At 43.0% G+C, this 14,914-nt stretch overlaps 1 protein-coding gene across 1 annotated transcript in view; it reads right to left on the reverse strand.

Annotated features, from left to right (window-relative positions):
• SPECC1 (sperm antigen with calponin homology and coiled-coil domains 1) overlaps positions 1-13,679 on the reverse strand; it is a gene marked incomplete at its 5' end in the record, with an annotated part of 36,907 nt that extends 23,228 nt beyond the window's left edge. The window contains 5 exons of the mRNA XM_009877280.1: positions 7,563-7,741; positions 8,148-8,221; positions 8,796-9,003; positions 10,839-12,403; positions 13,658-13,679. Coding sequence (XP_009875582.1) covers positions 7,563-7,741; positions 8,148-8,221; positions 8,796-9,003; positions 10,839-12,403; positions 13,658-13,679 — 2,048 coding nt within the window. The remainder of the gene's footprint in view (positions 1-7,562; positions 7,742-8,147; positions 8,222-8,795; positions 9,004-10,838; positions 12,404-13,657) is intronic.
• Between the last annotated feature and the right edge of the window lie 1,235 nt (positions 13,680-14,914).

Consider the following 14,914-nt stretch of genomic DNA (forward strand, 5'->3'; position numbering starts at 1 on the left):
ACAGTCTACAAAATGCAAGGGACTAAAGAGTGTCAATAAATAAGAGAATAAGAGTGACTCAAGTTTCTATTTTTGGCAGAGCTTAAGGAGGTGCTGTCTTTAAGCAGATATTGGCTATTTCTTTGCTAATTCATTGAAGCTCCTTGTGTGCCAGGGGAGCTTGCAGAGGCAGATGGCTGGAGAAAAAGCCATTTCAGTTCCATTCCCCATTTAATCCATTAAGGAGGAAACGCAGATTGGATAAGATTCACTAAGCTCTGAGGGAAACAGTGCTTTGCTGACTAACTTTTAAGTTTTACCCTTCGCTTCTTCTTCTGTGGCTTCATAAAGCATAAGCAACAAACCAACAGGTGAGAGCATTTGTACTTTACTTATACAAAACCAGAGAAGCTAAAGTAGTCCTGCAAGACTGCATACTGTAAAGTATGGAGACAGGAAGATTTCTGCTTCAAGATAACAAGCCACTCAGTACAATCCACTGTACTTTCAAGAATTAAACAGGCCACTACGCAAGAGTTCTGTCTAGTTATCCAGGTAATAAGGGTATGCACAAGATTTCTGGAATATTATCAGAGTAAGAAAGGAAAAGCCTGTAAGGCAACTGGCGAATCTTGAGAATGAAGCTAGCCAGAGGTATGCACTAGGCAACATGGGTAAGGATTTAACTTTGAGAACTGCTCAAATCTCGCAGACTGGCCTCCTCAGTCTAGCTTTTCATTGCAGAAGGATAGAAACACCTCCAATTAAGTTAGAGTAACTAACGCAGTCCCTATGCCGTGCCACAGCAAAATCAATTGAGAAATCACATTCCATTATTCTGTCATTAATATATCTGTTATTATTGTGTCATTGTACAGAGTAATTATGAAAATTCAAGTGCTGGAGCTACTACCGGTTCCGATTTTGTTAGGATGCTTCCTGTAATCTTAAGTCTGTACGTTTGTAATGGGCTTCTAATGCACCCTGAAACAACCTCCCGGAATAAACAGCATCACATCAGAAAACAGAGACCTTTCAAGCTACAAACCTCGGCCTAAAAGGTAGAAAGAATAGTGCCGAGACCTATTTGCTTAAACAAAACGTACACATGCCAGCCAACAAGCAACAGAGAGTTAAGAAACTTGGTGAGTACCTTCTATTTTAAAAGAGAAAAATCACTATGGTAAGGGGGTGCACGTATGTGTACATATATGGCTTTCTTAATAGAGAAGCAGAAGATTAAAAGCTTAGCTTGCAGAAGCAAGCTAATTCAGGAAGACAGTATAAGAGAACACGACTTAGAAAGATTAACAACAAGCTGTAACTTCAAACCAAAATGACTCCCTGTGCACAGAATTTATTCAGCTTACTATACAGCTTAGGCCATCCAAGACAAGTAAGCAAGCTCTGCTACAAAAAGGACGGATTTGAATAAAACATCATCGGCTGCTGTATGCTTTCCCCGAAACAAGAATGAATGGTTTACATAGATAAATGCTGCAAGCGCAGCTGGCCAAAGGAGAGCAGCTCCGGGAGGAAGCAGAGCCCTTTAGCCACAAAGGAAGTAAAATGTGCAGTCCTTTTCACAAAACCATTGCCTAGTTTCATTCATTCATTATTGAGAGAAGTAGATGCAGTGAGCTTTTGTCTAATGGCAAGAGTTAGTCTACTTGTTTTCTAGATTTGGAATATATGGACATCAGACAGCCAACAAAAGTGCAAGTCTTTTTGTGCTTAATATATAGATTTTGGGAACAGCAGTCTTCACGTGCTTGTGAAATTTCTAAACTGCTCTGACGACTTTGCTACATGTGGCTCAGGACCACAGAACCATATTTTCAGAGATAATTCCTCTGCGATCTAGTCTTGCACACAGTTCCCATCACTGCTGTGAATCCACCCGCACTCCAAGGGACACAAAGGAGAGACACGCGGCTACTGATGCACAGAACAGAGGAGAGGCCAAGGGCAGGCAGCAGACAATTCCAGACACTTAAATATTTATTTGGCACTTCAATATACGTATTTCTTAAACATAAAAACCAACATTCAGCAGCTGCCAGCACAGAAAAGAAAGGCAACACGAGTGTGTATAGATGCATATGCTCCAGCAGCACGGCACAGTTGAGGGCCATGCCAAAGCCAGGACATCCCACAGAATTCTCTGCTAGCTCAGCCTGCTCTGAGAGCAGGCCTGTGGCTAGATCTTCACATCCAGAAGGAAAGGACAGGAATCCCAAAGCCAAAATACAAAATTCCAGTCCTAGAACGAATCCTGATGGTCTCCTGGTAGAGACGGTGACTTCTGAGTTTCTCCTGAGCATCCACGTAAAGCTCTCTCCAGGTGTTTCCAGTTGCAAAGCTGAACTTCAGCAAGTTCTCCCTGATCATCATGTACTTCACCTGAGTTAAGGGCATGAGAAACATTCCTTTCTGGGAGGTTATTTATTAGGTGCTTGACATATTCAGTTCTTTTCCTTCCGATCTCTCCATCTGCAATTCTCAGACAGGACAAATCTCACCAGTGACATTCTCCGGGGAAGTCAGCGCAGGACATGCTCCTTGGGCACCACCCCGCTGCCTAACACACGCCGAGTCAGACGTGCCACCCAGTGGCGAGTGCCTTGTCGAGACAGTATTAACAGCCTGAAACCATCGAAGCAGCTGATACTGAATAAATAACTTCATGTTTCTATGCAGTTTTTCTGCTGAGTTTCAGTAACCTATCACTGGAATTTGTGTGTGTATGCATACGTACTGAGCTGTATGCATACGTGTATTTAGACACACAGATCTCTAATACCATATGGAGAACTCAACGTGTACATGCATTAAATTTTACAAATGAGACATACACACTCAGTTTTATTTTTTGCTTAAGCTTAAAATTGCATGTTCAATTTTGGTTTAGGGCAAATATCCCCAATCCCTCGCAAAAAAAGCCCTCAGTTATTTCAGTTCCCCAAATCTCTGTGATTACTTATGGCCTAGTTGGCTTGAGACTAATTCAGAACTTGTTCCGCCTCATGGAGTCTTCTGAAGAGAGAAGCCTTCTGAAACAGAGAAATAGGCTCTTGCCCATGGGGAGGAGGTGGACCTGAGCAGCGTTCACACTTTGTGATACACTTGACTTTTGCAGGGCAATAAAAAAAACCCAAAACTGGAGGTGTTTTCTCGAATTGAAACTTCCCTTTTTCAGCTGCAAGTTGAAGGCATGTCCTGAAGTGTCTCACAGGGCTGGCTATGCATCCAGCGAGGGCTGTGTTAGCTGGTAGAGATCAGGCACCTAGGGAGATACAGACAACAACTGGCAAGGTTATAAGAAGCAACACAATGCCCATCCTGGGGTGCAGCTCTCTTATGGTTAATCATCCCACCATCACTAAATAAAGGGAAGAGGGGAAAATGCTGATGGTGTTGCTAGACTGTTGAAGAGGTGTCTTAACACTCAGCTTTTGGGACACGATGAGCAAACAACAATATATAAAAAATAATAATATTTAAAGCCAGTGAATCAATTTCAAAGAAAAACATTCCTGCCTTTCCTCTCCTCTTGTCATTTAAGGCTATTCATTCAAAATGGGTATATGAACCCATCCAGGCAACTAGAGTTGCTCTACCTCAGTCAGAGTTTCTGGTTCAGGGTCCTTGCGCCAAACAAGATGGAAAAATCTCCCTCCAGTTTAAAAAGAAATAAACAACAAACAACATCTCCCCAAAAAACCCCACCAACTAACTCTGAAGAGTCACTAACTAGAGCAAACAACACTCTGAGCACCCTACTCTGATGTTCTCATTTGCTTACTTTCAGTGAGAGCAGAGTGAACTATCAAACCTCTGTAAGACAAAACAGCTGCAAAACACAGGCACAAATGAGCAGCACATCAGCACATACAGACTGACAGCAGGGTTTAATACACATAGAGTAGAAGCTTATTTTCAGGAGAAAAAGCATGTAACGCTGCCATGCTGTGGCATTTGAGACTTTAGGAGGAAGAATAGAAGCAAATTAGTGGGATACATCACAATCTTCAATTTAAGCTTCTGTTTGAAGGTTTGGTTAATTTTTTTTTAAATTATTATTCTAGAAGTCGCTCATTTAATTACAGACGTGATTTCTCTGATTTTTGAGTATACTCCCAGCCTGACTGTCTTCCCTCCATGTTCTTGGTTCAAGGCATATAAAACTACAATGCCAAAAATATCCTGAGAACCTGAAGGGAAGGACTCAGAAACTTCCACTGCGGCTAAACAGTGTATTGCCAGAAAGGCTTGGAAATGTGTGTGTAACGAAGCCAAAAAGAGCTATTCGTAATCTGCATACTTTCAGCAAAATCTTTATTCCTTTGTGTTACAAACCCAACATATAGCATTTTTTTTTTACCACTCCTAAAGCAGCTATAAAAATTAATTTATTTCCAAGGTAAGTGTTCTGGAAAGATGACAATTGCTACAGGATCATTGGATAATTCTGGTTGGAGGGGACCTCATCTAGTCTAACTGCCTGCTCAAAGCAAGGCAGCTGTGAGGTCAGACCAGGTTACTCAGGGTCTTATCCTGTCTGGTCTTGAAAACCTTCAAGGATGGAGACCATATAATTTCAATTTCCGCCATCTACAAGGAGACGGTTACACAACAGTGAGTTGTAAGCTTCTGCATTTTACTGCAGAGAAATAACACTAATTAGGATATAAAATATCACAGAAAACTGCCTGAAACATGGGTCAATGAGTTTGTAGGTTTCAATCACTACTAACTTGGGACATGTTAACTCCTCTCTTCCTGATTCCATTTGTTTGATGCTGGTGTGATCTCCCCCCAACAATCTTAGTCATAGAATCAGACATTTAATCTGTGTTAAAGGCGCCTTTGCAAGGCTCTTACCTTCATTCAGATGAACTCTGATGACCTCATCAGGACTTTTTGCTGCAAGTTGTTTGGCTGTTCCTGAACCAAAAATGACTTTTTGTTTGATTAGAAGAGCGTAATGGTGAAATCAAGCTTGGAGGCAGGAACTCGGGCAGCTCCAGGCAAACATTAAAATGGCAGGATGTCGTAGGAGATAAACTGGCTTCAAGATCAATTTATGAGGTGGAGTCAAATGACCGTCAAGAGATGGCTGAGATTTTGGCAAAAACCTTTGAGAAGCAAGCTATTTGGAAGGTACATTTTCCAATTGGAGAAGAAACTTTCAGTGGGGACTGCCAGATATCAAGTTAAGCGCACAGCTGCTCAGCATTAGCAAGTACAAGGAATACTTTATCGACTGGGTTAAGGTATCGTGCTACAAACTGCTTCCACCAGTGCTGAGCACGCATTCCACGCCACCACAGGTACCAGAACCCAGCGTCGATTCTGAGCGGTACCATTTGTTCAAGCTGGCTAGAAGCAACAATGAGAATATCCCCAGAATTTTCTGGGTGAAAGAAGCTGAGGTACTGGGGAAGACAGGGATCTCAGGAACGCAAAAATAACTGGGATTGTAGAACTGGCTCTCAGCTTTGGCGACTTCAGGAACTTGTTCTATAGGCCAGTAGAGTTTTAAAATTTCAGTTTATGGGTGTTGATCACTGGTTTGTTTAGACAATGGCTTACACAGGCTTCACCACATTCTCCGCACCACTCATTATAGAAATTTTTCACTCTGCACGGACACTGTGAGTCGAATCAGTTATACTTAAATTGACAGACGCAAAATTCAGTGTCAACACTTGTCCTTGAAGGAGAATAAATATTGCCCACTGCAGACAGCACATCTGGCTCCACAACCAATGTAAAACTCAAAGCAAGCTATACAGAGAGCCAACACGACGCAAAGACAGACATGTAGATATAGGTATGTGAAAGAGAGGAAGAGACGAATGCCAAAACTGACCTAAGTATGTGTCTGAATATCTCCTTCTGGAACTACATATGTAAGAATTTTGGGGATCTAATTTCAAGAGTAGTATTTGCAGCTCAGGCTTGTTATGCCAAAGAATTGACGATGCAGCCATGTTCTTTATGCATGGAAGATAAATATCTCAGTTTGCAAATTAGCAGGTCATCTTCTATCCAATTTACACATGATCAAATATCTTCAGATCAAACCCCAAAAGAATGTAGAGAGGAAACTACAAGTATATTATTGCCTCCTTTATATATGGACTCCACTCCAAACAAAAGAAATTTTATTAAGAACAAATTAGGAATGGAAACAGACCCCAGAGCTTAAGAACTGTCTGGTAATCATTTTGTCTGAATACTTAGTCTGTAATAGCTTTTCTTTGCATCCACTGGGGACTCTGATAATGAAACTGGAGCTTAAACACATTCCTTTATTTTTCTGAACAGAAGAATTGCTGTTCCTCCAATCCAGGAATTCTGATCCATACACCTCCACACACAAGTCCTCCCACCTTTTCACTCCCATCTACTGCCGTAATCACACTTGAAAAAAATAACAGGATTCACTCCATTCCTGTGGCTATTCTACCAGTGGCCATGAACCTACCAGAACAAAGATTAAATGGAAAAATCTAGAGGAGTAAAATTAATTTGGCACACATTTTTGATAAACAGTAGCACTGCTTGTGTTATTTTATCTATCTCCGTTCCCCCGGTACGGATTTTCATCGCTGCAGTTCTGCTGGCTCTGCTTGCATCAATACGAAAAAGAGCAGAGCGCTGCCACCCTTACAGATTTCAGGTCTTCCTTCCAATGCATCTCTTGGTTTCCATCTCTTCTTATTTACTACTTCAACTGTAGTATGATTTTTGAAATGGAAGGTGGTACATAAAAGGCCATGCCCTGCATAAAACCATGGAAAGCATCTGTGCTGGTTCCAGATTCAGCTGTAAAAGTCGCTTTGGTTCTTACCACGTACCCATAGAGGGAGAGCCCCCCAGCTCATTGTGCTGGGGCACAGCTCCGAGCAGTTCACACTCGCTGTTCCCCCTCCAACCACTGAGGCTACAGCAATTGTTTTACAGGTGAGTCCACCACATGACCACATCCCTTCTGAGTTAAATGTTAACTCAGTCCAGATCATTTAAACGCAGGTAATCACATCACAGGTTTCAAATTAAGGACAGGACATGTGAGATGAGGAATCCTAGCAATGGCATTGATCACTCAGCACGGATCAGACTTGCAGAACAAAGTCCAGCTAGTGCTTGTTTTAATTTGAACATTTACAGTCCTTTATCCCTCTCACGTTAATTCCATCCCTCCGGATGTCCTGTTGAATATATGTAGGCAACGAATCTTTTCACGGATGGTTTAAAGACAGCTGCACAGAGAGTTATGAAGGCAATAAAAGACAGTGGAATACTGTATTGAGAACGAGGTTATAAGAGGGTATCAGCAATTGTTATTTCTTAATATCTGCTGTTTAAAACCTTCTTCACCTAGTTGACAGAATCAGATCACCAGAAAGAAAAAGAACAGAAACATCTCAAAAGAAGAGACAACAAAATTCGTCAGAAGAGTTAAAACCAGACGACATGCACATCCAAGCCAACGAATAGTTATTGACAAAGCACTGTTTGCATGCATGTTAGCAGTCACGGAGGTCAAATCTTGGCCTTTGTAAGTAACCAACCTGTTGCTGCCCTTCATTTCATCCAGCTCCTTCTGCAGTCTGGCATTCTTCTCCTCTTCCTCCTGAAGCTTCCTCTTTACCACACGGAGCTCCTGCTGGGCTTCACACTTAATATCATTGGCTACAACCACTGCAGTCTGCAGATCAGCTTGAAAACGCCTCCACTCTTCTGTATCTTCCTAGAAAGAGCAATTAGAACCTCAGACTGTTTGCTGTAAAAATGCACCTACTGGAGCTGCGCACTTAATTCCTGATCTCTCAGATCAAACTCCTTCCTATAGCTATTGATCTTTCAGACTTGCATTACCACCACAGGCACTGTTGCTGATAAGAGCTTACTATTATTGATGATTCATGAAGCAGGAACAGCTGTTCCAAAGTAGAAAAAGCAAAGTAAGTTGCAAAGGATGGTTTGTATTTTAATTTTGCAGGCAAAGAAACAGCTAGAAATGAGTGACAAGAATGGGGAATGAAAGGATGTACAAAGAACTTTCTACAACTGTTTTAGAAAAATACAATGCTTCTCTCATACCCAGTATTGCAATAAAAGCTCAGCTTAGCTTTGTCACGGAGTCTAAGCCTTACCTTCATTTGCTTAGTCAGAGCTTTCAGCTGCCTCTCTGTATCTTGTTTTTGCTCTTCCAGCTTCATTGCTTTAGCTAGGAACAGTAAAAAAGGGAAAAGATGGTTAAACACACAAGGGCAAGGGTGAAAAGTGAAAATGGGAGGACAGAGCAGCCTATGAAAGGCATCAGAGAGACCAGGCTGAAACTAAACTACTCTGTCAATGGATTAGAAATGGAATGAGCAGCAGGTTTGTTACTCAAACATCTCTGAAATAGATCATTGCTTTGACCAGGTATTTTAAGTGTATAGGATCATACAGTACCCAGCCTGATGAGTGATATTCCAGCAGGTGGCAGCTCCCCTCCCACTCTGTCACAGCAGCCTCCACAGTTCTTCTCATTAAGGCTTTTCCCCTAGAAACTCTTTAAAAGGCCAATAATCCCAGTTTCTAGAACGGGCAATACATCCTTCACTGAACAATGAGGGAGACTGTCTCTAATATTATTTCTGTGGCACTAACTGTTCAAACAGTGACTTCTGTCCACGAATAGAAAAGCTTGGCCAAAATGAGAGTATTTCAAAGTGAGGCCTTTGTCATACACGAGATATGCTGTAACTGAGCCTCCTGAATAAGTTCACTTAAATCCTTTTTTCAGCTCCACCTACTTTCTAAGTCACTGATGAGCTGGTTATTGTGAAGCTTTATAGCACGATGTTGTTCCACCTGGTCCTCTAACTCAAAAATGGTCTCCTTCAGGTTTTTTATGTCTGCTTCATTCTCTGATGTTTTTTCTTGCAGCTTCTGGCTGGTTCTGCTCAGTTGTTCAGCTTGCCGGTCGCACACCTCCTTCAGCTGAGCACACTCGTTCTCAGCCTGGAAGGAAGGAAAGAAAGCTGCAAGTCTGTCTTCATTTCTTAAGAGATATCACTCAGAGATTTTTCTGGACATTTCATGCACTTAAGAACAGAACCTGTGCTCTAAGCATTGTATAAATTGAGTTTCAATGTGAATGACAGTTTCAGAAAACCTAGGTGAGCTACAAATGTCGGTTTTCTTTCCTGGTAATAAAGATAAAACAAGATGCTACAGGGAAAATGAAGTTCTCTATATGATGACTGTAATTCCAAACCAATTTCTGCAGGTAATGAACAGGGAGGAATTATATTCCTGGAAAGCTTCCCATCTAGTTACGTATCACATTACGAGAGCGATATCGCTGTGTTAGGGCCAGTGGACAATCAGTTAGTCCACATTAACAGGTGTGTTGCTTTTACCACGCGTGTTTCCAATGGATGAAAACATACACAGCAGAGGCAGCTACTGCAGGTAACTGTATTTCTGGATACAGGATATCTGGAATTACTGAAGGGGGAATCTGCTGCACTTCAGTCTGTTGGCTCAGGTGCACAGATCAGCGCTGCCAGGTTTGGGGGGAGATCTCCGAGCATGAACAAGTTATGGAAAAGCAAGGTGAGGCTGCCAAATCAGCGAGCAGCACTGGCAGAGCCTGACTGAAGGGCAGCCTTACAGAAGCCTGTGGTCTTGTTTGGGTGTCACCAACAGCCAGTGATTCAGAACAGCGTAATTCGAGGGAAAGCAAGAGGAAAGAGGAGGAAATCTGCGGTTTTCAAACCAAGCAATAAAAGTTTGGTACAGAGTTGGAGCACTCAGCAGTTTCTCATTTATTCTTCATAAACTTCAGCTCCAGTAAGCACTTAGGAGCTTCCTCTACTAACTCCATTTGCTGTGGTCACCTATGCAAGCTGAAAGGACATCTGGATTTTCTAAATATCTCAAATCATGGAGGTGCTTTTTAGCAACGCCCTCTGCCTCAGCAACTAAGCAATTTCAACATTCTCCTCCTGATGCCTTCCCCGTACAAGAAAGGCTGCACACACTGCCTCTTTCTGCAGCAGTGGGACATAATCACTGCCTTGGGCTTTATGAACTCTCGTTCTGTGGCACCTCACACTGCAGCTCTCTTCTGAATATCCAGGATCACAAAGAACATAGGAACAGCAACTGACTTAGGCTTGCTCCCAGCAAAGCTACAAACTTCCAAATCAGGCAGAGTAGAATGTTCAAAAATAAATCTCGTTTTCTGCCCTTACTTTACATATCCCAAAGCAGAACTCTTCACAGTTTTGTAAAAATATTTTATGAAAATAATCTCAATTGGAGCTTGACCACACATCATTAGTCATGTTGCTCTAAATGTCAGCTTCTCTGAACATCAGCTCATGTCCTTATGTTCTCATGACCTATGACACCTATAGTTCACTACTAATTAATCATGAACTTAATATTTGCTAACTACTCAGGCCTCTCTCTCCATCTGGATTATCAAGTGTTTTTCACTAATATTTGTTCACATAGCATTGAACTAATTTTTATTGCCCTGTTCTTTGCTCCAATTTTGACAAATGCATTCAACTTATTAAAAAGTAAATTCTATGGAAGATATTCCAGGAAATCAGTTCCAAACTTATAGAAGAGCTATGCTAACAGTTACTCCTGGGGGCAAAAATAAAATGCATATAGCAACAGAAACAGAGACGGTATCATACAACCTCAGCTTCCCTTCAAAACTAATGCAATTTAAATCCCAGAAATTTATAATCAATAGTTCAACCATCTGAAGACCAACAACTGACTGTTTATGGAAGAACACGAACAACCACTGTATTTTACAGCTCTTACTGCTTTACCTTAGAGAGTAGACCCTGAACGTGCTTCAGTTCACTGTTTGCCTTCAACAGTTCTTGTTTAAGCTCAGTGCAAGATGCTTCTAACTGATCCTTTTCTGCATGGGCTACTTTGAGCATCTCTTGCACCTCCGAGTTGTCAGTAGTACAGCCCATCACGTTGATCTCCGCAGCTTTTTGTTTCTCATTCTCTAACTGAGTTTTGAGAGAGCCATTCTCAATTTTTAGACCTTCTAAGGCAATTTTACAGTCCTCCAGAGTTTTTGTCAATGAGCTGTTGCTCTGTTGTTCTACTTCCAGAAGTTTAAGCAGCTTCTCATTTTCTTCCCTCAGGCTTTTCATCACCTGCTGGGCATCTTGGTGCTCCCTTTCTAAGCTTCGTAAGCTGCTGGTCAACTGTTGTTGAATGTTGAGCAGTTTCTCCCTTTCAAATTGTGCTTTCTCAAGAACTTCTGCACATTTCTGTTCCAGTTCAAGGACCTTTCCCTCCTGAGCTCTTTCTTCATTCTTGGATCGCTCTTGGAGGAGTGTCATTAGCTTCTCATTTTCCTGGCTCAGCTGCTCTGCTCTATCTCTATGTTGTCGAAAGGAAGTCTCCAGGAGAGCTTTCTCTTCCACTAGCTTCTCATTTTCTGTTGTCAGTTCCTGAACCATTTGCTGTTGATCCGACAGCTCCTGCAAAGTGGCTTGCAATTCTTCTGCCGTGCTGTGGTGATTCTCCTCCATTTTTTGTATCTTTTCCGTAAGCGAGGCAACAGAAAGGTCACTAATATTGTTTGGAGAACTCCCTGTAGTGGAGCACTTGGAACCTTTGAAGTGGTTGCTGTTGGAGGATGTTGGCCTAGAAGGTACGTCTGCTATATGTTCAAAATCGGATGCGTCGGGTGACAAAGAAGCTTTTGTTACATCACTGCTGGAAGAACCCGAATTGCGCAGTGCACCCCCGTTCACATGCTGCCTGTGCTCATCCGTTTCGCCTCTCGACACATTTTTTGATGGGCTTCCAAAACTGGATTCTTGGGTAGTTGGGGTCGGGAGGCTGCTGTCACCCCCACTGCTTGTTGTTGTGTCTGAGAGAGGGGAATTCTCTAGATAAAGCAATTTCTCTTTCAAAACACGATTTTCTTCTCCCAGGCTAGCCAGCTCTTTTTGAAAAGTCCTGTTTTTTTCCTGAAGAGTCCGTATTAATGGATCTATGTCAACAGGCGAGACTGTTTCTAAATTTTGGTTGGAAGCACCCATTCCTTCAGCATTAAGTGACCCTTTCTCTTTGCATCTCTTCAACTCACAACGGAGTTTGGTAATTTCAGAATCTTTCGTCTTTGCTTCTGCCAGGAGTTCTTTAACCTGAGATTCCAGAACAGCCTTGTCACCAGTTTCATTCTCTTGCTTGGACTTGCTAGTGGGGCGCACATGTTTGGTAGGAGTCGGCGTACCAGAAGAGGTGGGGCTGGGTTGGGTTTTCCTCCCAGTGGCTTGACCACGCAACACAGCTCGCTCTCTGGATACAGACGATGGTATTTCCCGGGGTGCTGGAATCCCTGTGCGCTTCGCAGCTGAGACTGTTCCTGGAAAAGAAAAAAAACGAGGCCAATTGAGTTAGTTCATAAAGAAAACAAGTCACACAACAACTAGAGCCTAGAGCAGTCTTGCAAAAAACACCTGAGTGTGTGAATAGGTTTAGTTGTGACTGAGTGTGTGGATTTGTGTTTCAAAGGCTTCTACTATTTTGCTTTTCTCCCATCCCCCACAAAACGAACACAGCCTGCTTAACTTTTTCTCAGTGCAGCAATACAACATGTAGATGCTGCAGTACATGAACTGCCATCCCTGAGACCAGGATATTAACTATGTGAAAATAAAAGTTATTTACATTACTTTGTGAAATGCTGAATTTAAACCTATTCATTTATGGGGAAAGATCTGTAAATTAGGAAAAGACACCACTTTTGGAAAAAAAAAAAATGTATTTTTGTAACACGAGTATTTTATCACACATAAAAGTAATCTATTTGCATTATTCTCCACTTACGCAGATAATAAAAAACTTTGAAACATTTATGCTGACCAGAGATTCAGTGAAATCCAAAACTCTCCTGGCACTTCTACACTTCTAACACTAAGACAACTGCGTTGCTGCAGTTTTTTGCAGAGATGGATGAGAGATTTTTCATGTTATAAATTCCAATCCTTTTACAGAGGAAGAACAGAAGGAAGTTAGAAAGCCGACGCTGTTCTGTTTGGTTCTTGTTTTTTCTTCTCTCCCCATCCCAACTTAATGCAAAGCATTATGTGATTACAAGCGAAATAAAATTCCTGAGCTGCTGATCTTCATCTGCCAAAGCTCTCTCTTGTAATACGGGGCCATGGGTACCAGGGAACCAACAGGAGCCATCCTAACCATGAAAGTATTAACAAGCTGGTTAAAGAAAAGAAGTTGGTTCAAAGGGGAGGTGTTATATGTCACAAGTGGCAATACTACGAGTTTAAGAAATTTCTGTTTCCAAGACCTTATTCAAAAGGAAAAGCTCTGAAGTACAGAACCATTAAGTTGTGGGATATGGTACAAGGAAGAGATATTGTCCGATTTAGCTCCACGAACAGGAAGCAAGGGCCAGTTATGCAAACAGAAAGGGCTAGTGAGCAGTGTTTGCAATAAAAACAAGTTCCAGAAGGCCTCTTGGGGGGAAAATCCTAGACTCCATTACATCTCCCCACGTTTGGGAGGCTCCCTTTGCTGACACACATGTGCAGCGCTCACAGAAAATCAAAGGGCTGTTTAGACCGAAGGGGGAGCAGGCTGGACACCGACGGAGTCTCGCCGTGGTGATGCCCTCCCTGGCCCTGGCAGCAAAGGGTTAATATTAACACCACCCGGTTTGCTCAGCATCTTTTTTGAAGAATGCACTAAGGCTGATAAACCCCACAAACAGGAGTCTCTCCCTCCTCCTCTCTCCCGAGCAAACACACTCTGCAGTAGGCACAATAAACACCCGGAGACAAAGAGCAGCTGAAGAAAAGCCCCCTGAGCGCAGAGGCTGGGAGCAGAGCACAGAAAGGGCTCTGTCAAGGCAGGGGCACGGTGAGGCCAGAGACAAAGGCTCCAGTGTTGATGGGAAGAGATAGCGGGGCCGTCTGGCCAGAGAGCAGAGCAGCCCACACAGCTCCACTGAGTCATCTACAGCTGGAGGCACAACCGCAGCCAGGCAGCTCCGGCTCCGCTCCCCAGCACAAAGCCTAAGGCCAGCAGAGAGCGGGAGTTTCTCCACCACTGCTCCAGCCCATGGTGCGACTCCAGGGCTGAGAATTCCCGTCACTTGTCAGAGCCGAAAGCCCCGATGGCTTCTTGGGCCGAGGGCTCCCAGTTGCCAAGATCTGGCCCCGCTCAAGCACCTCTCAAGCGGATGCACGCGGAGCTCAGCACATGAGCAAAGCTTTCAGCAGCGACGCAGCCACCGCCTGAAGATGAAGGCCAAGAGGAAAACCAAACGGAGTGTGATGTGATGCGGCGCTTCCAGCAGAGAAAACCCAGCTCAGCACAGCTCCTTCTGGCTCGGAGGCTCACGGGGGGTTCCCAGGTGTGCAGGCAGGAGAGCACAAGGCTTTGTGCGAAGGCGGCTCTGGAACCCGCGGCAGGCAAGGGGCCAGAGCAGAGCAGCAGTACTCACGCAACCTGTAATCACGCTAAAGATTTAAGATGTAAAATACACGTTATAAATGGCCACAGATATTCTTCAGTGGAGCCTAAGGGGTCGATTTAAAGCCTTTTGTTATGTTCTGGATTTTTATTCAATCTGAAGTGGCGTTCTACTCTTTCAACAAAATATTATGACAAAGCGAGTGCCCCGAATAACTCATCTTTTTTCACAGTGCCCAAACTAGTGCAATGCCATGACTGTCAGCTGGGCAGCACATGACTGGATAGCATTATATAAGTAGGGGGTAGTGCTGACTGGGCAGTAGTATATACGTTACAAGAAATAATGATGTTACGACACGCTGGTACAAATTGCATGGCACTCGGAAAGCCACCTTTTCCTAAGAGGAACGTAGCACTTCTGGTAGCAATGCGAGCATGT

This window comes from Apaloderma vittatum, unplaced genomic scaffold (assembly GCF_000703405.1).
Source record: "Apaloderma vittatum isolate BGI_N311 unplaced genomic scaffold, ASM70340v1 scaffold1271, whole genome shotgun sequence".
Classification (NCBI taxonomy): domain Eukaryota; kingdom Metazoa; phylum Chordata; class Aves; order Trogoniformes; family Trogonidae; genus Apaloderma; species Apaloderma vittatum.